General features: G+C 44.8%; 1 protein-coding gene across 5 annotated transcripts in view; it reads left to right on the top strand.

Annotated features, from left to right (window-relative positions):
- Positions 1-23,742, top strand: part of PHF2 (PHD finger protein 2) — a 54,511-nt gene that overhangs the window by 17,751 nt on the left and 13,018 nt on the right. For all 5 annotated transcript variants that reach the window (XM_085590889.1, XM_021539557.4, XM_021539559.4 and 2 more), the window contains exons 2-13: positions 6,815-6,900; positions 12,491-12,605; positions 14,949-15,109; positions 15,614-15,755; positions 18,100-18,286; positions 18,844-19,006; positions 19,862-19,949; positions 20,508-20,614; positions 20,911-21,002; positions 21,318-21,407; positions 22,177-22,539; positions 23,328-23,447. In XM_085590889.1, the coding sequence (XP_085447015.1) occupies positions 6,815-6,900; positions 12,491-12,605; positions 14,949-15,109; positions 15,614-15,755; positions 18,100-18,286; positions 18,844-19,006; positions 19,862-19,949; positions 20,508-20,614; positions 20,911-21,002; positions 21,318-21,407; positions 22,177-22,539; positions 23,328-23,447 (1,714 nt within the window). The remainder of the gene's footprint in view (positions 1-6,814; positions 6,901-12,490; positions 12,606-14,948; positions 15,110-15,613; positions 15,756-18,099; positions 18,287-18,843; positions 19,007-19,861; positions 19,950-20,507; positions 20,615-20,910; positions 21,003-21,317; positions 21,408-22,176; positions 22,540-23,327; positions 23,448-23,742) is intronic.

Here is a 23,742-nt window from a genome sequence, read left to right as displayed (position 1 = left end):
TGGTTAAGGTGTTCACCTCTTCAAGTTGTTGCCTCTGAGGTCATTGGGATGACAGGCAGTGCAGTCAGCTGGAATTGTGTGATTGATTGTTGGGGTAAGTCTCTAAGTCTTCAATTATTTTAAATTATATGACAGCAAGATTGAATAGAATTTTGAGTTGACATAAAATAATTAGGGGGAAAAGAGTCTCATCCAGCACTTCTCAGCCACGTGTGTTTCATAAGAGAGTGATCTGCCAGCAGTAGGGATCAGGATAGCTGGGCTTCACTTCTGAAGCAGGGTGTATTTCCTTGCTTGCTCTCAGTGAGAAGAGGTTGTTGGAAAATGTATTTCATTCTAAACTAAGCAGTGATTCTCCTTCAAATTATATCTTAATAAAAAAGATAACATCTTGAGCAGTCTCTGATTTAGGCACACTGCATTTTAAATCTGTCCTAATTATAGTGCTCATCGCTTAACATTCATTTAATGAAGATCCTCATTTATAAGGACAAGGCTGGCAAATAGGAATTAATGCCATTGTAACCTGTGAGTCTCCCAAAGGAAACAAATCAAAAGCTCTGTGAAGGAAGTGAAACCTTATTATTTATAGCAAGGCAAAGCACAGAGTCACCAGCCATACCTTTGTGTATCTGGCTCAGGGGCCTGCAGCAGATGTGGTTTGGAAAGGACAGTGCCCTGCTGCTGTGGGCATCGCTCCAGCTGGGGCACAGCTTCCCTTGAGGAGCCCCCAGTCCAAGGCTCCTGTCTTGTCTTGCAAGTGGACCTTGGTTTTTTTTTGGTCTCAGTTTCTGATTGAAGACCAGACTTCCTCTCATCAGCCCCAGAAATAACCATAGTGGTTCACCAAGGTCCAGAAATAAGGATAGAAGGAAGGTATCACCGTTGTCTTGGTGGATCTGGAATGTTGTGGTGGATGCATTCAGGTGTTGCTGAAGCTGCTGGGCTCCTTGCAGGGACTGCGCAGACGCTGTTCAGTTTGCAAGAGGAGGCCTTTTCCCTTTTCCCTTTTCCCTTTTCCCTTTTCCCTTTTCCCTTTTCCCTTTTCCCTTTTCCCTTTTCCCTTTTCCCTTTTCCCTTTTCCCTTTTTTTTCCCTTTTCCCTTTTCCCTTTTCCCTTTTCCCTTTTCCCATCCTTTTCTCTCCACATTTGTGTTTCTGTGAGCAAGTGAGAGATGATGTGAAATCCTGGTTGTCCAGTAGAACTCGGGCTCTCTTGCATTTAGGCCTTAATTAAAGATGTCCATGCAGGGGACCCTCACCCCTGTGTCCACACCAGCATGTGGGTTCCTTCTGCTGTCCTTGGTCTTGGATCTCCTGCTGAAGTGACAGCAACATATGTCCCTGTTCTCCTGAATGACTCCTGAGCTCACTGCTTTGCTTTAACCCTAGCTGACAGCAGGCTTCAGCTCTCCAAAATCTCTGTTTCATGGAAACATGTGACTGATTAGATGAGACAAATCCTTCTGCTTAAGAAAAGGCTTGTTTGTTTGCTCTGGAGACATTGGATAGCACACAGGAGAGAACTCTGGTCAGGGTTCACCCTGTAAAGCCACCAGGAAAACAACCCAGAAGACATGAACCCATGGAACAGCTCATTTTCTTGCTCTCAAAATGGCCTCCCTCTTTCCCCTTTTCTGTCTTTTATTAACTTCTCTTGTGCTCACAGTGCATTTCTGGATGCTGGGGTGCACAATTAACACTAGCCCAGCATCAAAATATGAATTGTGAGTCTCCACTGCTGGGCAGTGCTGCTTTTCTGCAGCACCTATGGCTTTGTCCAAGTGGTAGAGGCTCCTGGAACTGGACAGCTGTCTTCTGTACAAATTACAGAAGTAAATGAAATTACAGCTTGTTAAGGAAGAGCATTGTTGTGCAACATGTGATTGGTGACACACCGAGGAGTACCAGTTGTTAAGGGATAGGGATGAGCTCAGGGTAATCACTAATTGTGACCTGTTAAAATGCTGTGAGTTCTGCACTTCATGGAGCTTTGATGATTTGTCTTCATGAGCTGGGGAAGGGAAGGGAAGGGAAGGGAAGGGAAGGGAAGGGAAGGGAAGGGAAGGGAAGGGAAGGGAAGGGAAGGGAAGTTAGACTGTTTTTATCTTTGGCTCTATTTCTGTTTTCCTAGATTTGATTTTCTTCCCCATCTAAGAGTATTTTTCTTGTTTATTTTATTTGTTCATATTTTTCTATATGTTTTTCTGGTTGATAATGGAGGTGATATGGTTTTGATAGAACAGATACCATGTGGGTTAATTTTGCTCCTGAAGCTACTTAAAATGTCACCTCCCTGCAGATGACAACCCATGGTTTCCAGAATAATTTATGCTATAAAACCAGTTTAGTTTACTCACCTTTTATTAGTGTTGCCAGCATAACAAAAGAATCATTATTAACTTTATCAGAATACTGAAACATGAACATCTCTTCACTGACAACACAGAAGCCATTTAATTTTAAAGTGGCAGAGTTACTAATAAAAGTGTAATTTGTAGCCTCTGACTGCAAAAGCTTATAATGTGCTAATTCTTCTTTAAATCCATGTAATGTGGGTGAGATATCAGCTTCAACAGCTGCAATATCAAAGCCTTTGCTTCTCATTATTCTTTTTTTCCCCTACAACAGTTTTGGTGAAATTCTAATACATTTTCAGTATTTCCCTTTTATCTCATTATCAAATTAGTTGTACACTGCCTCAACATGAGTTAAATCACTTAATGACCATTTAAAAATCAACCATTAGGTTGGTCAAAATTGTTCCAACAAGATTCCTGGATGCAGGACAATCAATCAGTCTCTTAGACCATCTTTGCTGTGTTTGGGCAGAAAAGTTTTTTGAGCTGTGCAAGGTGTTGTTGGCTGCTGCTCCAGCATCCCACATCCCTGCCCTGCGCAGCAGGTGCACCCCCAGTTCCTGCTGGCATGGTTGCAGCCCCTCAGGCATTAGTGGCCATGGCACAGCAAGTGAGGGGATTTGTGGGGTGTCTAGGGAGGGTTTTCTCTAACAAGAGAATTGTCCAGTCTTGGCACAGCTGCCCAGGGCAGTGCTGGAGTCCCCATCCCTGGAGGGATTTAATAGCCCTGTGGATGTGGCCATCAGGGATATGGGTTAGTAGTGGCCTTGGCAGTGCTGGGGAATGGTTGGGCTTAATGGTCTTTGAGGGCTTTTGCAATCTAAACAATTCTATGGCTCTGTGATTCTGTCCTTCACCAAGCAAAAATTTTTTCCTTCTAACAACAGTGCAACTGGGAGCTTTTCCCAGTTCTTCCCTGACAATGGTAATGCACCCAGGTCCCACACTTGACACTGTGAGATCCTGCTCCTGAGCAAGCTGCCTGGATCCTGAGCAAGCTGCCTGGATCCTGAGCACGCTGCCTGGATCCCAAACACACTGCCCGGATTCCAGGCACATCATCTGTGATCAAGCACTGGCTGTGACCCCTTGCCAACTGCCTTAGACCCATCTGATAATTTTGAAATGCTTGGTTTGAGTCTTTTTGATGTTTGTTTCTCTTGGGCAGATGGGGCTGAGAAAAAAATCTGGAGGGACCAAAGTGAATGTTCTCATGGGAAAAACCAATAGACACAAACCACAGAGTTCCATTTGTGCTGCAGTTCAGGGGCTGAGGGGGAGAACACCACTGTTCAGTCACTGTAGATGACTTGGTTTCCTTCAGCTGGAGAAATGCTTTGATTCTATATTGTTGGTAATTAACCACCCTGAGAAAAAACAGTAAATTGAGTAGGAGATGCTTCAGAACTGGACCCTGGCTTTTACCACAGCTGGCAGTTCCCTTCTGCTTTTTATTCCCAGGTGGAAATGCTCAGCACGACCCAAGGGTCAGTCACAGCCCCTTGCTACCCAAATCTTGCTCTGTAAACCCAGCACAGGCAGCAGGAAAACCTTGTTCCTCTGCTGGCAGGAATGGTTGCTTGGGGTTGTCTGGCAGTCTGGCTTTAACTTTTGGTGGGAATTTGGTTTTCTGTGCCTATATCTGTGTGGGAGCCATCAACAGTCCTGCTGGTTGCAGTGCCTGCAGAGCCCATCTCTGCTGGGTGAGAGGAGCAGCACAGCCTGGAGTGGGTTGCTGTTTGGTTCCTGATCTCCTGAGGCAGTTCAGCTGGGGGATCCCTTGGACACATCACACTCCCAGTTTCCCACACAGAGGGCAGCAGCTTCTCCCTCCCTGTGAGCAGCTGTGAGTGGCCAAACCTTATTCCAAAGCCATGCTGTAGTTGGAAAAGTTGACTGTGTCTTGTAGGGGCCCACTGGAGTTTGAGGTCAGTTATTTTTACTTCTCTGTGTTGTTCTCTCAGATGCTTGACTCTTAGAACAATGGCTCCCAGGGCAGCTACTGCCCTGTGCCACAGCTGCTCAAACCTCCTCCCATCCCATGCCAAGGGTCTCATCTCCTTACTTTAGCTAAATATGGTGTTTTCAAGCACTTGTAGAGAGCCTAATCTATACCTTTACTGAGTTTAGCCAGCTGAATCCAGTGGCATAAGCAGCTGACACAGCTTCGTGGGTGGAGGACTCTTCTACATTCTCTTACACTGGCTCTGATCTACCAAGATTTAACTTTTCTACTGATTAATCTGGTATTTTTCTACTATTTTTTTCTGGTGTCTTCTACCAATCTGATATTCTTCTCTATATATGTACAGGATTCTCAGTACTGGATTATTGTGATGGTGATTTTTCCTGTTGGCAAACTTCAGTTTTCTTTGCTGGCTTCCCAGGGACACACAATAATTTAGTATTTTTTCAAGTAACTGTTTAATGAAAAAAATCAGCCAAATCTGCAGTTGCTTTGACACAATTCCAAAGTAATGATTTCTGTTCCCAGTCTGGCTTCACGGAGATGAGAGTGTCTCTGGCTTTAGTTGCAGAGCTTCTGTCACCCTGGGCTCTTTGTTTTGAAGGGAGCTAGGTCCCACATTGACAGCTGCAGCAGGAGCACCGTACCCACCAGGATTTCTGGCAGGATCTTATTTTGACACAACAGTTACAATGATAAGAAAAAGGATGTGTTGCTGTCTCTTAGCTAGTTTGGCCTTTCCCAGCATTGTTGCAGCCTTGGTTTTGTTGTTGCTGTTCTCCAGCAGCAGGTGTGTCTGTGGTTTGCGATGGTGACGTGCCCCACTGTGTGCCTTGGGGTCACCAGGGGGTTCAAAACCACCTCTGGCAATGGGGCTCACGGTGCATTTTAACAGCTGCTCCCCTGCTCCAGTGTGTTTGTGTTGGTTCTTGGACACCTGCACCCTGCCAAGGGCACCCAGAGCCCTCAGGGAGCGGGTCCAGGGACTCTCATGGGAGGGGTGGGCACAGGATTGTGGGTTATCCTCTTTTATCAGCACCCAGGTCATGGCCTTCCTGCTTCTGGACCAACACCAGGTGCTGCTGGTGTGTCCCATCCAAACCCACCTCGGTGGCATTCTGGCACCCTGTATGAATTCCTCCCATTGCTGAACCAGTTTTTGGAAACATTGGTGTCCTGAAGAGCTTGAATGGAGTGAGAATGATCTGAGAGGTTCTGTGAAGTGCTTGGTAGAACTGCTGCCTGGCTTTTGGGGTGGAGCAGTCATCCTCTGCTCTGCTTCCTTTGGGCAGAAACAGGAGTTATAAACTCTGAACTCCTGCACTTGTCAGTGCTCAGCCCTGCTGTGGAATGCCAGGAGGCAGAATGTGGTCTTGTGCATGGAGGTGGCTCTGCATGACCCCTGACCATATCTTTTTCCTGGCAGAAAAGCAGTGTTGGTGTTCTCTGCCAGCTGAGGAGCGCTGAGGTGCTTTCTGCTGATTCAGAGCACTGGCAGCTGTTCCCTGCTCCCTGCAGAGCACTGGGGAGGCATTTCAGGAGATGAAGCTCAGAAAGCCCAGGAGAGCTCTTGGCCCAGTGTGATCCAGCCTTTCTTGTGCTGGAGCTCAAGGTGCCTCTGATGTCTCTGGTGGGTGATCTTGCCTAGCTAAGCTCTCACGGAGCCAAGGCACCAGGGATGAATCCCGCAGCACTCCACTGAGCTCTTTTCCCTTGTGGTGTCTCACAGCCAGGGCTGCTCCTGACACAGGCAGCAGGAGCAGAGGCCCATTTGCCTTTCCTCTGTGGACAGGACAGTGCCGTGCTGGACCTGGATTCTTTGGCTGGCTGCTTGGCACTTGGACTGTGCAGACTTCTTTTCTTGGGTGCTTCAATGCTTAGCTGTGTGCTTGGCTCCTCCCCAGCCCTGTGCTCCCACAGGATTGTCCATGGGTGTGCCCAGGGCTGCTGCTGGTGTGTCCCATCCAAACCCACCTCTGTGGCATTCTGGCACAGCCAGGAGTGCTGAGCTGGGTGTCTGCTTCACCTCCTCATCTTCCTACATTGCAGCAGAGGTGAGACCTATGGAAGTTGTGCACATGGTATCCCTTGCCAAGATCCCTCTGGTACTTCACACCTGCCCACACATATTTTGTGAAGGTGTGTTTTGTTAATCAGGTTTATGTGGGATGGTACTGGGCAAACTCTGTGTCGGTGCAAAATAGTCTCCTTAAAAAAAAAAAAAAAATTCTGTGGATCTCTCTGTCACATTTTCATGCAGTTCCACAGTGGGCTATTGGGTGGGCTTCTGGCTGGCAGCTTTTGGAGCAAGCCCTCAGGAATGTAGGCTACAAAAACCCAGTCTGTACCAGTGTACACGGCCCCAAAGCTGGTTTGGGCAGCGTGCTGCTGGTCAGTGCAGCTGCATGGCAAGCACATGGAGCTGTCATCATTAATGGTTTGCTTGGGCATTGGTGGGCTAATGTCAGATTTACCTTCTTGTGTTCCAGCTGTGTTGGTGTGGAAGAAGAAGAGGCACCAGATATTGACATATATCATTGTCCAAATTGTGAGAAAACCCACGGAAAGTCAACCTGTAAGTACCCCTGTGCAGCCAGTCCCCGACACGGAGCAGGGTGGGGGTGTTTGAACAACAGGAGCTTTTTGTTTTGGTCATTACAAAAGGCATGCCTCAGTATCATGCCATTAATGTTGGAGTTCAAACCAGAAGGTAAAGAAAGATGTTAGTGGGAGGAAGCTGCAGGTTGGATCATGGAGCTTTAGCTGCAGCCTTAGGCACGTGTGTGAGCTCATGCAGGCACTTACCTGGAAAACTGCAGTCCCCGGCCCCAAAAAACTGAGTGTCCTTCCTTGGTTGAATTGTGCCCACACTCAGTAATGCAGGCTAGAAAAACCCTATGGCGGCAGCTAAGTGCTAATAGAGGGAGTTTTGGAACCTACCATGGAGTTTTCTGTCTGCAGATGAGAAGAGTAAGAAGCAGTTTGTTGTGCTTAGCCTGGATATAGAATTGCAGCAATTTCAGTGTCACTCAAAATTGTAGGTTACACTGAGGGTGCCAATTCTTGCAGTTCTTTCACAGGAAAAGGATTCTCCTGAGCAAAAGTGACAGTTGATCTCAGTGGGAGTTTTGTCTGGGAAGGAATTGTGGGATGTGTTTGCTTTGGTCAGATTAATTCACAAATTCTTTCTATTATACAATGGAGAAAAAAAAAAGAAACCAGTCCCTGTGAAAGATGAAATACTTTGCTTGAAAACCAGTAATTATAAATAAACAACAGTGCCAGGGAGGATCCTGCTGCTCTGCAACCTGAGGGCATCCTGCAGAGGAAGAGCACCATGCTCATCTGCTGGAGTTGAGGGAATCCTGATGAGCTTTTATTTAATGTGAAATAAGGGATGACTGGAAAGTGACTCCTGTTGTGTCAAAATTCAGAATTTTTAACCCAATCAATTATTTCTGTATTTCCTTAATTGTTAAAGTTTAAGAAATTTCTAGTGGGAATGGGTTAGAGTCCGAAGTGTTTGTTTTGTGGGCAAAAAATAGAATTGTATTTTCACTGTGATTTTTTAAAAATCAAATGTGAACTGTAAACCTGAATGACCTGCAGCTGCTCCTGTCTCCCAGAGGATCCAACTGAGAAACTGGCAAAATCCCCGTTGGGGATGTTGGTTCTGAAAGACTTAACAAAATCGGTATGTCCCTACAAAATGTTGTGGTTTGAAAGGATCAGCCTTTCTAGTGTTTTGTTTTCCTGGTTACACAAATAACCACAAATAATTTTGAAGTGAATGATTTGGGATTGGAGGTGGGGTGATTACAGGCACTCCCAAACTGTTCCTAACCCAGGAGGGAAGCAGCAGCACAGGATCTCCACCCTCTGAGTCTGTCAGTGCATAACATCGAGATGGGTCTGATACGTTTATTTCTTTCACATAAAAAAAAAAAAATTATGAAAGACACCTGCTTTTCAGGGCAAGGGGAAAAACCCAGTCAGAAGAAGCAAAAGCCTATAATCAGGAATTGAATATCAGTTCTATAAAAACCAGGGCACGTCAGCCTAGAATATAAGATGTGGCAGTTTTGATAAAAAGATTGCAAGTTTAATATACCAGTTATGATAAGGATAACTGAATTGACAAGAATATTCTGATGCTTTTTAAAAGGTTTCTGTCTATTCAGTTATTTTCAACCAAATAAAAATCCACTGATGTGTCCCAGAGCATTCAGACCAGCAGAAAATGCTACTGGAGCAAAGTTCCAACCCCTGCCATGGGCAGGGACACCTCCCACTGTCCCAGGCTGCTCCAAGCCCCATCCAATCTGTCCTTAAACACTGCAGGGATCCAGGGGCAGCCACAGCTGCTCTGGGCACCTGTGCCAGGGCCTGCCCACCCTGCCAGGGAACAATTCCTTCCCCATATCCCATCCATCCCTGCCCTCTGGCAGTGGGAGCCATTCCCTGTGTCCTGTCCCTCCATCCCTTGTCCCCAGTCCCTCTCCAGCTCTCCTGGAGCCCCTTTGGGCCCTGGCAGGGCTCTGAGCTCTCCCTGGAGCTTCTCCTCTCCAGGGCAGCACCCCCAGCTCTGCCAGCCTGGCTCCAGAGCAGAGGAACTCCAACCCTCGAAGCAGCTCCAGGGCCTCCTCTGGATCTCTCCAGCAGCTCCATGTCCTTCTGATGTTACAGCCTGCAGATCTAGGGCAGCTCTGCAGCTGGGGTCTCAGAAGGTGTTCCTTGACCCTCTTCCCTCTGGGGATGCAGCATGGAGGGAATACAGACCAACATCCATTCTGTAGGACAGCAAGGGCACTTCCTTTTCTCCCTTTGAATACAGCACAGGCAATTTATTGAGATGCAACACCAATCATCAAAGAAGTGAAGTGCAAAAATTTTATTTATATATAAATCATTGCTGTCCTTACCTTGAGTTTTGGTGACAAGGACACAAGCTGCATAGTAATTTTCCCTGCTAATGTATAGAATCATGGATTCTGTGGAAAAAGGAGGCTCTTCTACTCTAGCCCATCTTTGCAGAGTACATCCGGCCAGGGGAGTTAAAAGCTGGAAGAAGTGAAGGAGGGAGCAGCTTGGCTGGTGAATTGCATCTGCTGGAATTTGCATGGAGAATGTCCTGTTGCAGGGCCTGGGCACTGCTGGGAGATTGCTTCCTTTGCTTATTAACTGCTCCGGAATCTCTTCAGATCCGTTACCCAGCACTATCAGCTCTGCAATAAAGGAGTAGGAGTTGTTCCAGCGCCATAGTTCACTGGTAGGATTTAATTGTGAGATTAGCAAAGGGAAACACAGACACCAATTGTCTGTTATGCAACTTGTCTGGATTTAAAAATATACATGTATTTATGGAGCTCACCTTCTACCAGATATGTTTTCCAGATGTCAAATTTAAAAATGATTTTCCTCTCCTTATATTTTTCCATATTACCACTGTGGTGAGTGGCTGCTCTCAGAAGATTGCTTCCTGTCACATGGCATTTTAAGCCATTCCTGCTTAATGAAATGTGTAGGGACTTCTCTTTGGGAAAAACCATCTATATTCATCCGACATTTTCTGACAAAATTTCAGTAAAATGTAAGGGCTTCGTTTGGGCAGGCTTGGCTCATTTTCACAGTCTGAAATGCTGGGTTTGATTGCTGCCTCTTTTGCCACAGTGAAAATCAGGAGAAATCCTTTGGATTCAGTGGAGTTACACAGCTGTGAGTGAGCCAAAGGCTGTGGCTGGCTTTAAGTACTTACAACCTTTGGTGTTGATCAGTAGAGAGCTCACAGTGTGCTCCTAGGTATCCCTGCTCTAGGGAAGCACCCTGGTCATGGCTGGAAGAAGATGGGCTTTAAAGTCAAACAGTCATTTAGGTTGGGAAAAGCTCCAAGATCACCTAGTCCAACCTGTGACTGATCACCAGCTTGTTAAGACCAGAGCACTGATTGCCATGTCCAGCAGTTCCATGAGCACTTCCAGGGATGTGGACTCCACCCCTCCCTGGGCAGCCCTGTCCCCTGCTTGACCACCCTTTAATTCTTCCTGAGAATTCAAGTTGGTGATCCCTTCTGCACAAATAGGTTTGAAATAATATATGCATACCTGTGAATTACTCATTTTGAGATACAGTTTTTGCAAAAAATTATTCCTTTTTTCCAATGTTTGACTTCCCAAAGGTTAAATTTGGATCAGAAAGATCTGCAGAAAAAGAAGTCTGTGATAAATTACAAAAAAGTAGCTTTTCTGGCCCAAGCTGGGATCTATTGCACATGAGAATAAGCCTTTAGTGCTTACTGTGATGTTCAAGGCAAAGATAAACTATAGAAAGTGTGGGTGAAAATGGCCAAGGGTCAAGTGTTTGCAGTGTAATGGACTCCAGCTGCCATCCAGGAGACAGCCCCTTCTGGGGAATGCTCTGGGGTGAGGAATCCAGGCTGCCTCTGCTGGAGAGCTGGATGGGAGAGCTGGATGGGAGGTTCATGGGAAAGGTGGATGCCTGCCAGCTCTTGGTGCTGAGGCAGAGAGCTCCCCAGAGATTTTGGGAGCGTTGCAGGGAATTTGTTAACCCAGCACTGACCTGTCGCCTTCCTTTCCCAACGTTCTGTGATATCTGGAGTGTAATAAAGGAACGTGCTTAAGCTCTTTAATTTTCCTGTGGCAAGTGACACCTCTTTCCCTGGGTCTTGCACTCAGAGTGCAAGTGCAATCAGCACACTCGTAGCGTGGATTCAGATGTGGAGGTTGGGAAGGGAGGGAGAGGAGGAAGGTTTGGCATTCAAACCAGGCTTGTTTCTTTGTTACCACGAGCATTGAATTAATACACTAAGCCTGAGAGTCATTAAGATAAAGAACTAGCAGCTTTAATGAATATCTCCAGCTAGGCTGGAGCCTGCATGGAACTAATAAACCCAACATGCTTTGTGCAAAACCTGGGATGGACTCACTGGGAGATGTCTTTCCTTGGGTTATTCCAGGGCTGTGGCTGGGAAAGCAAAATTTGCTCTTTCCGAATCTCATGTACTGTATCTCTAGCTCCAGATTCCTTTACTAATGGAAAAGGGTATGCATCTGTGTATGTGCAAAGAGTGAGGAGTGGATGCCATCTGTGAGAAGTCTGCTGCCTTCCCTTACTGTTTTGATAAGAGGTCTGGACTTGGGGTGAAATGAATTTCATGCTGTAAAACAAGGGTGGAAAATGGACATATGTGGAAAATGTGACATATGAAAATTCTATTAACAGAGGCTTTGAATGATGCAAATGAGGAAAAACCCTGTTTCCTACCAAAGTGAGTTTCCCTAGGCTCTCTGTGGAAGCAGGAACAGCTGAGGGAGATAGTGCTGACTCAGGGAAAAAGCAGGACCAGTTTTTCGTGCTTTGTGTTATCTGACTATCAGAGGCAGGGCAAAACCACACTGAAACCTGAGTGGCTCATGTGTGCTCATTCCTGCTGGCCCTTTATTCCTGATGGACTGTCCTGTGTGTCCATCCCTCACTGGGAGCACAGTCAAGGGGCCTCAATCAGCTGCAGTGCTGAGCCATAATAAGTTCTATTCCCTGCACTTCTAGCAACTAATCCTTTTCCTTTTCCTTTTCCTTTTCCTTTTCCTTTTCCTTTTCCTTTTCCTTTTCCTTTTCCTTTTCCTTTTCCTTTTCCTTTTCCTTTTCCTTTTCCTTTTCCTTTTCCTCCCCTTCCTGTCCTTACTGTGCATAGGGCACACTAAAATCCCTTCAAACTTGGTGTCAAATGCAGCACTACTGGACAGAGCTTTATTCTGAGGTAATTCCTGATGAATGCACTCACAGATCTGTCCTTCAGGTTGTGCCAAGGGGCTTTCAGGGAGTTTCCTGGTGAGGATGAGGGGCAGTGTGAGAGCCCAGGGTGTCCAGAACCGGTGCTTGTGTGAGGCTGCAGGCACTGCAGCTCAGCAATTACCCAACTGCTGCCCTCTGCTCCAAAATGCTCACTGCTCACCATGTAATGGATGTTCAGCTGCACTACTATTATCAAATGGGGCGCTGAGAGCAATATTAAAATCTGCAGGGCAGCATGGTGGGGGTTGCCTCTACTTTGCTTGTGTGAGAAATTAAATGAAGATTCATTCTTCCTGCCAATGTCTTAATAATTATCTTCAACTTAACATAGCTGTCCAATTCATTTTTTTCAGTGAAAAAGAAAAGAAATTGGCATAAGCATGATACCAGCCAGACAACAGAGGTCAAGCCTGTGCAGAATGGGAGCCAAGTGTTTATAAAAGAGCTGCGAAGTCGGACATTTCCAAGGTGGGTTTCGGTGTTGGTGGGGTACAGGGGCAGTGCTGGGGTCCTGTGAGACTGGGGATGATCTGTGCTGGAAACATTGCAGAAAACTGGTGATTAAATCAGTGCTGTTTGATTGCAGATGTCTCAGGCTCTTCCCTTTTTCACATTTGTGCAAGTGTATTCAGATCTCCTCTCAGCTGAACCCAGTGCCTGTGGATTTCCATAAATGCTGGGATTTGGGAAGGCAAGGGTCATGGAATTGGAGAATGGTTTGGGTGGGAAGGGACCTTAAAGTCCATCTTGGTCCACCCCTGCCATGGCAGGGACACCTTCCACTGTCCCAGGCTGCTCCCAGCCCCAGTGTCCAGCCTGGCCTTGGGCACTGCCAGGGATCCAGGGGCAGCCACAGCTGCTCTGGGCACCTGTGCCAGGGCCTGCCCACCCTCACAGGGAACAATTCCTTCCAAATGTTCAATCTAAATCTCTCCTAGTTTAAAACTCTTCTCCCTTGTCGTATGACTATCTGCCTCTGGAGAAACTCACTCGCGCTGTTCTTTAGAAGTTCCCTTTAGGCATTGAAAGTGGCTCTAAGATCTCCCCAGAGCCTTCTCTTCTCCAGGCTGAACCAAAGTGTGTTTGGCCCCTAGAATATCCACTTACATAAGATACTAACCCACTTATTGCATAGAATTCTCCAGTTTTTAAAATTCTAATGACTTTGCTGAAGTCTGTCCCCATCTTGGACAGAACAATGACATGCTCAGTCACTGGATGACAAAGGCTCTCTCACTGGGGTAATGAATGGTGCTAATTGTTAGGTGACATGTCCCACATGTTATTAGGCTGCTCCACAGCCATTTGTGAGAGTGATCATTTTCTTTTGGCTCTTTAATGTAGGCTGTAGCCAAATAAATCCTTAATTATTAATAACTATTTTAGAAGAATCCTTGGAGACTGGAAAAATAAACACAGAACTTCTTCCTTTTTATGGAGAATTTAATTTCACACTTTATTTAAGATACTAGTCTTAGGCTGCTTAAAGAAAAAACTGAAAACAATCCTGTAAAGTGTTTTGCAGCTTTTACAGATGTGTTTTGCTGAGCTCAGGATCCAGTATTTTTACTTGCCTGGCTATTTCCATTGGGGCCTGCAAGATTTTTTATCTTTGTCTCCTTTTTTTTTTTTTTTTTTTTTTCAATTTGTAATTTGACAGGTTGCACAGCTCATTTTAAGAAAGATTTATGGCTCAGTCAGACTGATTTCAGTCACCTCGGGTGGCCTCTGAGACTACAGTCACACATACAGTATCTCTGAGTCACTCCAAAATTGTTATAAATAATACAGCCCCCCATTTTTGATCTTTGTTACTCATTAATATGTGCATAAGAAAATCCTGCTGCCAAATGAAATCTCCTGAGACAGGAGGAGGGTCTCTAGTACAAAGAAATGTCTGCAAGATCCGGGACTCGGACACAAAGTGTTGTGGAGGAATTTTCACCTCCAAAGCAAATGAACGGGATGTGCAGATGGAACAGACCAGGCCCCAGCACTCGGCAGCCAGAGGCTGCTGGGTGGGACAGGGAGGTCAGACCAGGAGCATCACTGGTGACTCCCAGCACGGGGCAGGGAGTGACAACCCCCAGCGAGTGCTTGGGAGGGTCTCAGGTCAAAAGGAACACTGAATGGAGCAAAAAGACAAAAAAAATTATTCATGTAATCCTGTTCTAAAATGTTTAATACCAAAATAGTGCTGGAGTAGCAAGAGTAGCAGTGATAACAATTACATTGATTATTCCCTGTGAGGGTGGGCAGGCCCTGGCACAGGGTGCCCAGAGCAGCTCTGGCTGCCCCTGGATCCCTGGAAGGTTACAAGGCCAGGCTGGACAGGGCTTGGAGCACCCTGGGATGGTGGAAGGTGTCCCTGCCACTTCAAAATGATCTGCAGAATATTTCCTGAGTACATTATTCGACTGCTTTAAAATGATTTGCAAAGCATCTCTAGGACCATTTATTTGAGATTGGGTAACATTTTTAACCTCATCTTCTTTAGAGTGAAACATTTAACATTAATTCTTTAACATTGATCACTGGTAGCTCGACTGATCCTACAGCTGAGGAAAATGGTCTTTTGCTATAAGCTGTTATTTTAGGACTTCCCAGTCTCCTGGAACATGAGGCTCAAGCGATTGATGTTGCATGACTTTTTTGTGCCCTTCGTGCTTTGCAATAAATGGGGTTTTGGCTCATGTACCTAATTTGCCTGTAATTCATTTTACACGGTGTCTTCCTTTCAGCAGTGAAATGCAGAACATTCCAAACTCAGCGTGGAGCTCCTCACCACTGAATCTGTTTTTGCTTTTGCAGTGCTGAAGACATAGTGGTGAAAGTGCCAGGCAGCCAGCTGACAGCAGAGTATTTGGAAGAGAAGGGCTTTGCAGAGCCCATCCTGGTCCCCAAGAAGGATGGGCTGGGCCTGGCTGTGCCTGCCCCCACCTTCTACGTCAGCGACGTCGAGAACTACGTTGGTGGGTACCTGGCATTGCAGTGCTTGGAGCTCAGCTGCTTCATAGAAATAATTAGTTGTATGGAAAATTGTAAAATGCATTCTAAAATATTGTCTGTGCTGTGAGCTGTGCTGGTCTCAGTGCTTTTTATGTAGTGGGAGGTTGTAGTTAGCAGTTAAGTCATTCTTGTTTTGTGTGGCAGCTTGGCAGTGAGGCTGAGTCAGCCTGCACTGCTCTCCAGAGCTCTGCATAAGCAGTAACAGCCAAAGTAATATCAAGGAATGGTTTTCCCAGGACATGACTGCAAAAGCACCATTTGATGGGTATTTATGTATATGCAGGTCTTTTATGCATGTGTGTCTGTGTGGGTACATACATAAGCAACAGGGAGGATCCAAGGGCTGAAAAGGTCAGAAAATCAGAAGATCGAGATGTTTCTGGACAGGTTAACTCACCCTCAAGCATAGAAAAGGGGGCAAGCCAGGCTGTCCATCAACCTGTGCTCTCCACTGAATTCATGTGCAGGTCCGGAGCGGAGTGTTGATGTCACTGATGTCACCAAGCAGAAAGATTGCAAGATGAAGCTCAAGGAATTTGTGGATTACTACTACAGCACAAACAGGAAAAGGGTCTTAAATGTCACAAATCTGGAGTTCTCTGACACCAGGTAAGGGTCCAGCCTGCTGCACAGTAATTACTACAGATTTATTTTGATTTCTAATTTTTATTTGTTATTTTGTATATAACATATTTCTATATATCATATCTGTGTACTATCCTGTACTACCCTATGTGTTTATTTTTGAATTATATTAATATTTCTTACATAGAATGATATACACATTGTAATTTTAAATTACTGATTCTCACACTGTGTCTGGGATACGTGGCTGGGTTCAGCCTCTGCCTTCCACGGTGCTTTTCCTCCTTAGGGATAGTTGTTTAGCAGCTTCTGGATGCTCTGACTTTAGGTGTAGGGTAACATGTCACTGGGTGTGCTTTGAGGAGAGTACCTTTGTAATTTTGTTATAATTCTTTAATCCTACAGCATGTGTTCTAGTTCTGGTTTCAGTGCTTGTGCCAGGTAACCTGTGATCTGTCTGACAGCAGCTCAGGGTCAGGGTCATGCTGACTTCCCAGTGGCAGGCTGGAGGTGATGGTGCAGATCAGAGGGATCAGATACTGGGAAGAAATTCCTCCCTGGGAGGGTGGGTAGGCCGTGGCACAGCGTGTTCAGAGAAGCTGTGGCTGCTCCTGGATCTCTGGAAGGGTCCACAGCCGAGCTGGACACTGGGGCCTGGAGCAGCCTGGGACAGTGAAAAGTGTCCCTGCCCAGGACTAGATGGGAATGAGATAGTTTTTAAAGTCCCTTCCAGCCCAAACCACTCTGTGATTCCATGATTAGCTGACGCAAATGCTGAGGGCATTGCCTGGTGCTCTCTGGAGCTGTGCTGCCATAACTGAGCAGGGCTTTCCTTCCAGCAGTGGGCAGGGGCATCTCTGAGATACTGAACACCAAAAGCTGTGCAGGTTATTTTCACAAGCCCTGGATCCTTTGGGGTAGCTGATGCTTCCAGAAGGGAAGCACCAGGAAAAGGAGAAGATCCTTTTACACACAAACAACACTACACAGATGATAATGAATGTCAGCAGAAAAACAAAGAATGGTTGTTTTGGAAAACATTCTGCTTCAGCACAAAGGCTGAAAAAAGAAGACTGGTGGATAATGACAAGCTCATTTTTCCCAGGCATTCCCCTAATCCCTGTGGCTGGGATTTAGTGGCTCACCCCCATCACTGCAGAGAGCAGCTCTGCTCACTGCAGGTTTGAGACCACCGGGATTCTCAGCAGAGATTTTTTCAGCTTTCTGCCATTATCCCCAAATAATGGGATGTCTTTTTTCCTGAAGGACTGCTGCAGCTGTCGTTCATACTTCACTAATCGAGACATAAGTAGCAAATATTTTATTTCTTAGCATAGACAGTGACAGTTTAATTGAATGCACAACTCCATCTTCCCTGCCATGGAAATGGAGTTATTGTCATCAGGGCTTGACACTGAGCACAATGATATGTGGGAGCATATAATACTGGCTTGAAGTGCAGATATTCTTACTGATGTGGTATTTTAGAGTGCCTAGCAGTGAGTCTTCACCTCCTGCACTATCAGCCCAAATGTTGGACTATCTGAATAAAAAAATTAGCACATTCTAGGATGAAACATTTAAGATCTGGTTGTCATGCCATGCATTGTCTTAACTGTGATTATAGTATATGTTATGTATTTGACAAAAACATAATACATGAATGATATAAATAAATCAATGGGAACATATGTTCAGTGTGAGTGAAGATAATATTTTGTATAGATTTAGATACATATCCTGCAAGATTATGTTCTTAATGTACATATATATTAATTCATATAAATTATAGAAATATGTATTATATATCTTATATTTTAATTATATTCACATTGTCAACCCAAAATAGACTTCTTCCTTCTTTTGAGCTTTTAATGTTATTTACTCAATCTAAATAAGATTGCCGATTCTCACCATCAGATCAGGAGTTATTTATCCATGAGCATTGATGTTGTTATTTGGATTATTAATATTAAGCTTGACTTGCTAACCAGTGGATTTCTGTCCAAATGCACACATTTCAATTTCTGTTCTGGAGGGGCTGGGAAGGTGACGGTGATCACAGCAAGGTTGGTCCCTGAGCCTGCGTAGCAGGGGCTGGAAAACTACAACCAGCACATATTTGATCATAGATGATACTGCTGAAAGAAGGCAAAGGATTGTTGTTAAGTCATCACACTTAAAAAACCTTATATCTCTGTCTGTAAACAGTTATCCCTAATTTTCTGAATGAAGAGCAGTTCCACTGCCACAAGAGGAGCTGCTCCAGTTTGCCATGCAAGTATTTCTCATACTTGCTTCTTGCTGTACCAGGGTCCTGGTGCTCTGTTTTAAAAGCTGCCTGTCTGTTCTCCACTCTCTCTGTAAGGATGTCCAGCTTTGTAGAGCCTCCTGATATTGTTAAGAAGCTGTCCTGGGTGGAAAATTATTGGCCTGACGATGCTCTGCTGGCTAAACCCAAAGTGACCAAGTACTGCCTGATCTGCGTGAAGGACAGCTACACTGACTTCCACATAGACTCTGGGGGGGCTTCTGCCTGGTACCACGTGCTGAAGGTGAGGGAGCCTGGCTTTTGGGTGTATCTAGTAACAAACTCAATTTTATCCACAAAGACCATGATAGAATTCTCTCCAAAATTCAGCTCTCAGGTTTTTTTGTCATTGTCCTGCTGTATCTGGGCTTTAGCTGCTTTGAGTGCCCTCCCAGAGATGCCAGGGTCTCCTGAGTGAGAAAGTACTTGGAGCATGGAAGCCCTCTGTGTATTTTCTCTCTGTTAGGATTTTAATATTTGTTTAGTGCCTTCTGCACATACATCACTGTAGGCCTTAAAGATATCATGCTCTATTTTTGCAGTGTGATGGAACTTGGCACTGTAAACCTTTTTGTACCATCACTCCCACAAATCTGAGCAGATGTGTTTGGGTGTGATTTAATTATTTCAGCCCTTCTGTAAGAAGTTGACTAATTAATTTTATTTAAATACTGCCAAAATACACATACATGTATATTTAGATAACTCTCTGTGTGTGTGTGTGTGTGTCTTTGTGTGTGTGCACCAGTGCAGTGTTGTTTGATTTGGCTGCTCATTGCTAATTTTATATTTCTAATTCAGGGAGAAAAGATCTTTTATCTCATCAAACCAGCCTCTGCAAATATTTCTCTGTATGAACGCTGGCAGTCAGCAGCAAATCACAGTGAGATGTTTTTTGCAGACCAAGTAGATAAATGTTACAAATGCACCGTTAAACAAGGCCAGACACTCTTCATCCCATCAGGTGAGCAGGTGGGGGAGGAAAGCTTTCCTCATGCTTTAGAGTAGCAGCACATCCAAAATGCCAGAGGAGTGGGATTTGACAACTCTCTCTGGCAAACTATGGAGTCTAATTCTCAGTAGAAGTTTTATTTCATGTGCTTACAAACAAAACAAATCAGAGCTTTTACTCCTTTCTATTAATATTTTAGCAGCCTTTTAAAAGTTACACTAGTAGGGAGAGTGTTCCACTCGTGGGCTAGCTGGGTTGTAGTAACTCGTGGGTTCTCTTTCTGTATCCACCATGTCACTGGTGCTTTCTGACATCTAACAAACAATTTGCATTGAGTGAATTTGACCATGCATTCTGACCATGACACCCCCAAATCCTTGTCACAGACATTAATCCCCTGTGACACTCAGGAACTACAGATCTCTGTGTGTGAGTAGATTCTTGCACCAAAGGTTTACACACTTGAATTTTACCTTGGGTATAAGCAGTGGAAAGTAGGTGTTTCTCTTATGACTATCTGTGGAGCAGATGGTGGAACAAACACAGAGCAATTTATAGAGATTCACTAACTTGCGTAGATTTTTGTATGAAAATATATGTTTGGATAACACCTGATTCTGACACTGTGACAAAGCATGTCAGGGTCTGTTTCAGGTCTTTGCGGAGACAGGAAAGCAGCTGCCATTATGCAGCAAAACAAAGAAGGGACGAGAGGCAGCTTTGTTAAAAGTATTTGTAGTTCTGGGGCTGGGCTGTGTGGGTACCTGTGGAGCAAGGTGCTCAGTGAAGTGTAGACATCATTTGGGATTAAAGTCTGTGCTAATGGCCTTCGAGTTCTTGTCTTGAGGACTCTCCTCTCTCTTTTAGGCTGGATTTATGCAACTCTAACACCAGTAGACTGCCTGGCCTTTGCAGGACATTTTCTACACAGTCTAAGCGTGGAAATGCAGATGAGGTAATCTGTCTTTAAAATCTAATGTTATGTAGAGCTCATTTTTAAATAAATGAGTAATAATGGATCACTGACAGTATTGCTGGTGTGACTCTTGGGCAGTTTTGGCTGGTGCACCCACCTTTGTCCCCTCTGACCACATTCCCTCGTGCTGACTTATCCTGAGCTGTCCTTACACCTGTTGATAATGCACGAGAGGATGCCTGAGATGCCTGGATTGATGTGGCCACATCCTGAAGGCAGAAAGGTTACACACTGCCTGGAGTTTTACCCTGGCACCTGCTACACGCTGATGGATCAGCCCCCACCTGCTCAGCTGGGCTCTTTGCCCAGTGTAAGACAATGCAATGAGTTCTTTACTGATTCTGGGCAAATAGTGCAATAAAACCATCATACATCTGTATCTCAGTATTTCAGTAATGCTGTCATGTTTTGCTTTTGGCGTGAGGCCAGCCTGCGTAGCAGCAGGACAGAGAAGAGACCCACTGCAAAGTGACTCTGGCACTTCTGTGACACACTCGTGCTCTGTCATGCTGAGTTTCCTGTGGCTTTGTCTTGCAGGGCATATGAAGTAGAAAGGAGATTGAAAATTGTCAGTCTGACCCAGTTTCCCAACTTTGAAACGGCATGTTGGTATATGGGGAAGCATCTGCTAGAGAAATTCAAAGGTAAAACTGCATTTCCTCGCCCACCCTGATGGCTCAGCTTTGGGATCTGAGGACAGTTACCCTGAATTTCTGCAGCCATGACTGACAGGGGCACAGGGTGGGAAGGCTCAGCTGGATTTGGGACACCGTAAAAGCACTGCTTATTACCATCAAGTTGTAGTAGGGATTCATTTGTGGGTATCAACTCTCAAAGAGTTAACTTCAGCTTTCCCAGTTACAATTTTCAAATTAAATGCTTTCTGTAAACAACTGTAGCTGTCAGTGGTCGAATGACACTCTTTTTTTTCTCTGGTTAGGTTTGCATAAAGCTGGACAACAACCTCCTGCTCATCTCCTTCAGGGAGCAAAGATTCTCAATGGTGCTTTCAGGTCATGGACTAAAAAACAGGTAGGAGAGGCAGCCTGAATGAATATTATGCGTTTGTCAGTTGCTGGAGCAGAGAGGAAATTCTGGAACAAAGAACATCTCCATTTCAAAACATCCAATTCTAAGATGTGAAAGAGAAAGAATTGGGAGAATGGGGGGTGAGCAAAGTGATGTTGCAGTTGAGAAAATGAAATAATATCTGAAAAAAGATGCAGTCAAGATTGATTTAAATACATAGGAAAAAATACAGACAAGTCACTTCAAGAGTTTTTTTTTTTTATTTATTTTTTAAGAAAATATGCACAGAAACAGCAATTTGGCTTTGTTGTGTTTTAGGCTTTAGCAGAGCATGAAGATGAGCTACCAGAAAACTTCAAACCAGCACAACTTATCAAGGACCTTGCCAAAGAAATAAGATTAAGTGAGGTTTGTGCTGTTTTTATTATATTTACTGTATTGGGAGTCCAGGCTATAAAATGCATGGAGGTATCACCCATTGAGTGTGGTACCAAATCCTGCTGGGTGGACACGCGTGACAGCAAAAGGTGACCACAGCTGGCTCAGCTCCTTCATTGTGCTTCAGCACCACATTGTGCTGCATTCCACCCTGTTCCTAACTACATCCAGAGACCTCAAAACTGAAACCAGTCATTCGTTTGATCCTCTTTGATTCAGTATTTAAGTTTTCTGATTGTCAGAACAGCAAGTTAAGCAGAAAATAATTTCTTTTTAATTAGTCGGTGTTAATTTTAATTGGGTAGCTATTTTACTGCTAATTTTTCCCGAGGGTATGAAATGTGATTCTGCTATATTTATCACATCAGAATTAAATGGAAAGGGTTTTTGCTCGAGCTGATCAGCATTTTTAGCAGAAGGCTGTTCATTTTATCTATCCTCTGTGGACAGGCTGTGTGATGGTACAACCCAGTGAGGGTTACATTCCCTACCAAGCCTCTGGAGTTACTGCAGGCCAGGCTTGAGGAATGTGGGGGTGGGAACTGGGGGTGAGGATTGATGAGCAGAGCGTTATTGTGGCCTTGGTGGGATCTTCATTCCTCGGTCAGACTGACCTATGCTACAGATCCCCTGTACCACATCTTTGGGCATCTTTGGGGTTGTTTCCCCATCTAACGGAGGGAATATCAAAAGCAGGACAGGCGTGTCTGAACACCTTGTGCTTTGTGCCAAACCATAGAACGCTTCAAAGGCCAGCAAAGCAGACACGAGTGCCAACCCCACAGCCGAGGAGATCTGTCCTGTGGAGAAGGAGGAGGCTCCATCACCTGTCCAAGTCACCCCTCTGCCCCCACCTCTAGAAAAGCTTCCTAAAAAAAAGACTCCCAAAACTGTGAAAACTGCCAAACAACTCAAGCCATCCAAAACCCCGAAGACTCCCAAACCCTCCAAACCTCCTAAAACACCGAAAGTGAAAGGAGAAGGCAAAAAGAAAGGAAAGAAGGTGAAGGAGAGCCCACCACCAGCCATCCCCAACCTCGACCTGCTGGAGGCACACACGAAGGAGGCTCTGACCAAGATCGAGACGCCAAAGAAGGGGAAGGTGGGTTCTGTTTTAACCTCTCCCTCTTCTCCCACCCTCAGAGAGATAAAATCCCTCTGTAGGTTTCATGCAAAAAGTAATATGTGCAGCACATTGTGAAAGCCTGGCTCTGCAGAAGCAAAGGAATGGTTTATAATTGCTCATTGCCCTTCTCTTACCCAGCTGGTGGGTTTGATTTGACTCTTTGCTGGTTATTCATTTATGTGGAGCCTCCCAGAAACCCACTGATATCAAAAGGTGTCAGTGATGAAAGAACTTGTTTTTCTAAAGTATCTCGTTTGCTCGAAATGTTACTCTAGAATGACTGACTGAAAACATAACAGTAGTTTTCTTCCACTTTTACCCACGTAGAAACTTGTCAAGTTTCTTTTTGATGTCCTTTAATTCTGGTGTCTTGTAATTCAGCATGAATTTTGCTACTGATTTCAGTGGGTACCAGGATCCATCAAGGCACTGATAGAAGAATGGTTGTACACTGTTTGTGAAGAAATATCCATAAATCTTTCCTAAAATGTTTCTGAAGTTCTAAGAGTTTGTGTGCAGTTTGTGAAACCTGTCATGGGGTGACAGACAGGGAGAGGAGAGTATTGGTGTATCAAGGAAAAGTGCAGCTGCTGTTCTGCATGCTCTGAAGGAGCAATATTTGATTAAACCTCAATTTGGGATTCAAAAAGAATAAATGAGAGTTTTCAAAAATATGTCATGTTATTTCCCAGATAAAGCCTGTGTTTCTGACATGCCAACACTCCATCTTCATTCAGAGAACTTTATCCTGACTTTTTTCCCAGGCTGCAAAGAATGTTTTAAGTGTTCCCAATAAGGAATCTGTGAGCAAGCAGAATGAGGTGGAGAAATTTGAAGTTCGAGAGCAAAGTAAAAGCAAAACAGAAGCCAAATGGAAATACAAGGTGATGTTTCCTGCTAGATTCTGCCACATAATGATAAGCCAAGGGTAGGGGATTTTTTTGTGGCTCTGCCTAAGTGGAGAGAACGAGGCACCAATTTTCCGTTCCCAAAGAAAAGAAAATAAAGCAGGAAACAATCAATCCCTGATAAAGGAAGAGGGGGTGGATGGATTCTTCAAAAGCATGTGCCTTTTCACCAGACATCAGTGAGGTGGTTCAGTGTTGTTCCCTTTTGTGATCCTTGCTCTGACAGAGTCCTAGTAGTTTAAGTCTGAAATCAATAACTAATGATAAATCA

This window comes from Lonchura striata, chromosome 12 (genome assembly GCF_050655825.1).
Source record: "Lonchura striata isolate lonStrDom1 chromosome 12, ASM5065582v1, whole genome shotgun sequence".
Classification (NCBI taxonomy): domain Eukaryota; kingdom Metazoa; phylum Chordata; class Aves; order Passeriformes; family Estrildidae; genus Lonchura; species Lonchura striata.
Note: the sequence above shows the minus strand (reverse complement) of the source record. Positions and strands in the feature narration are given on the sequence as shown.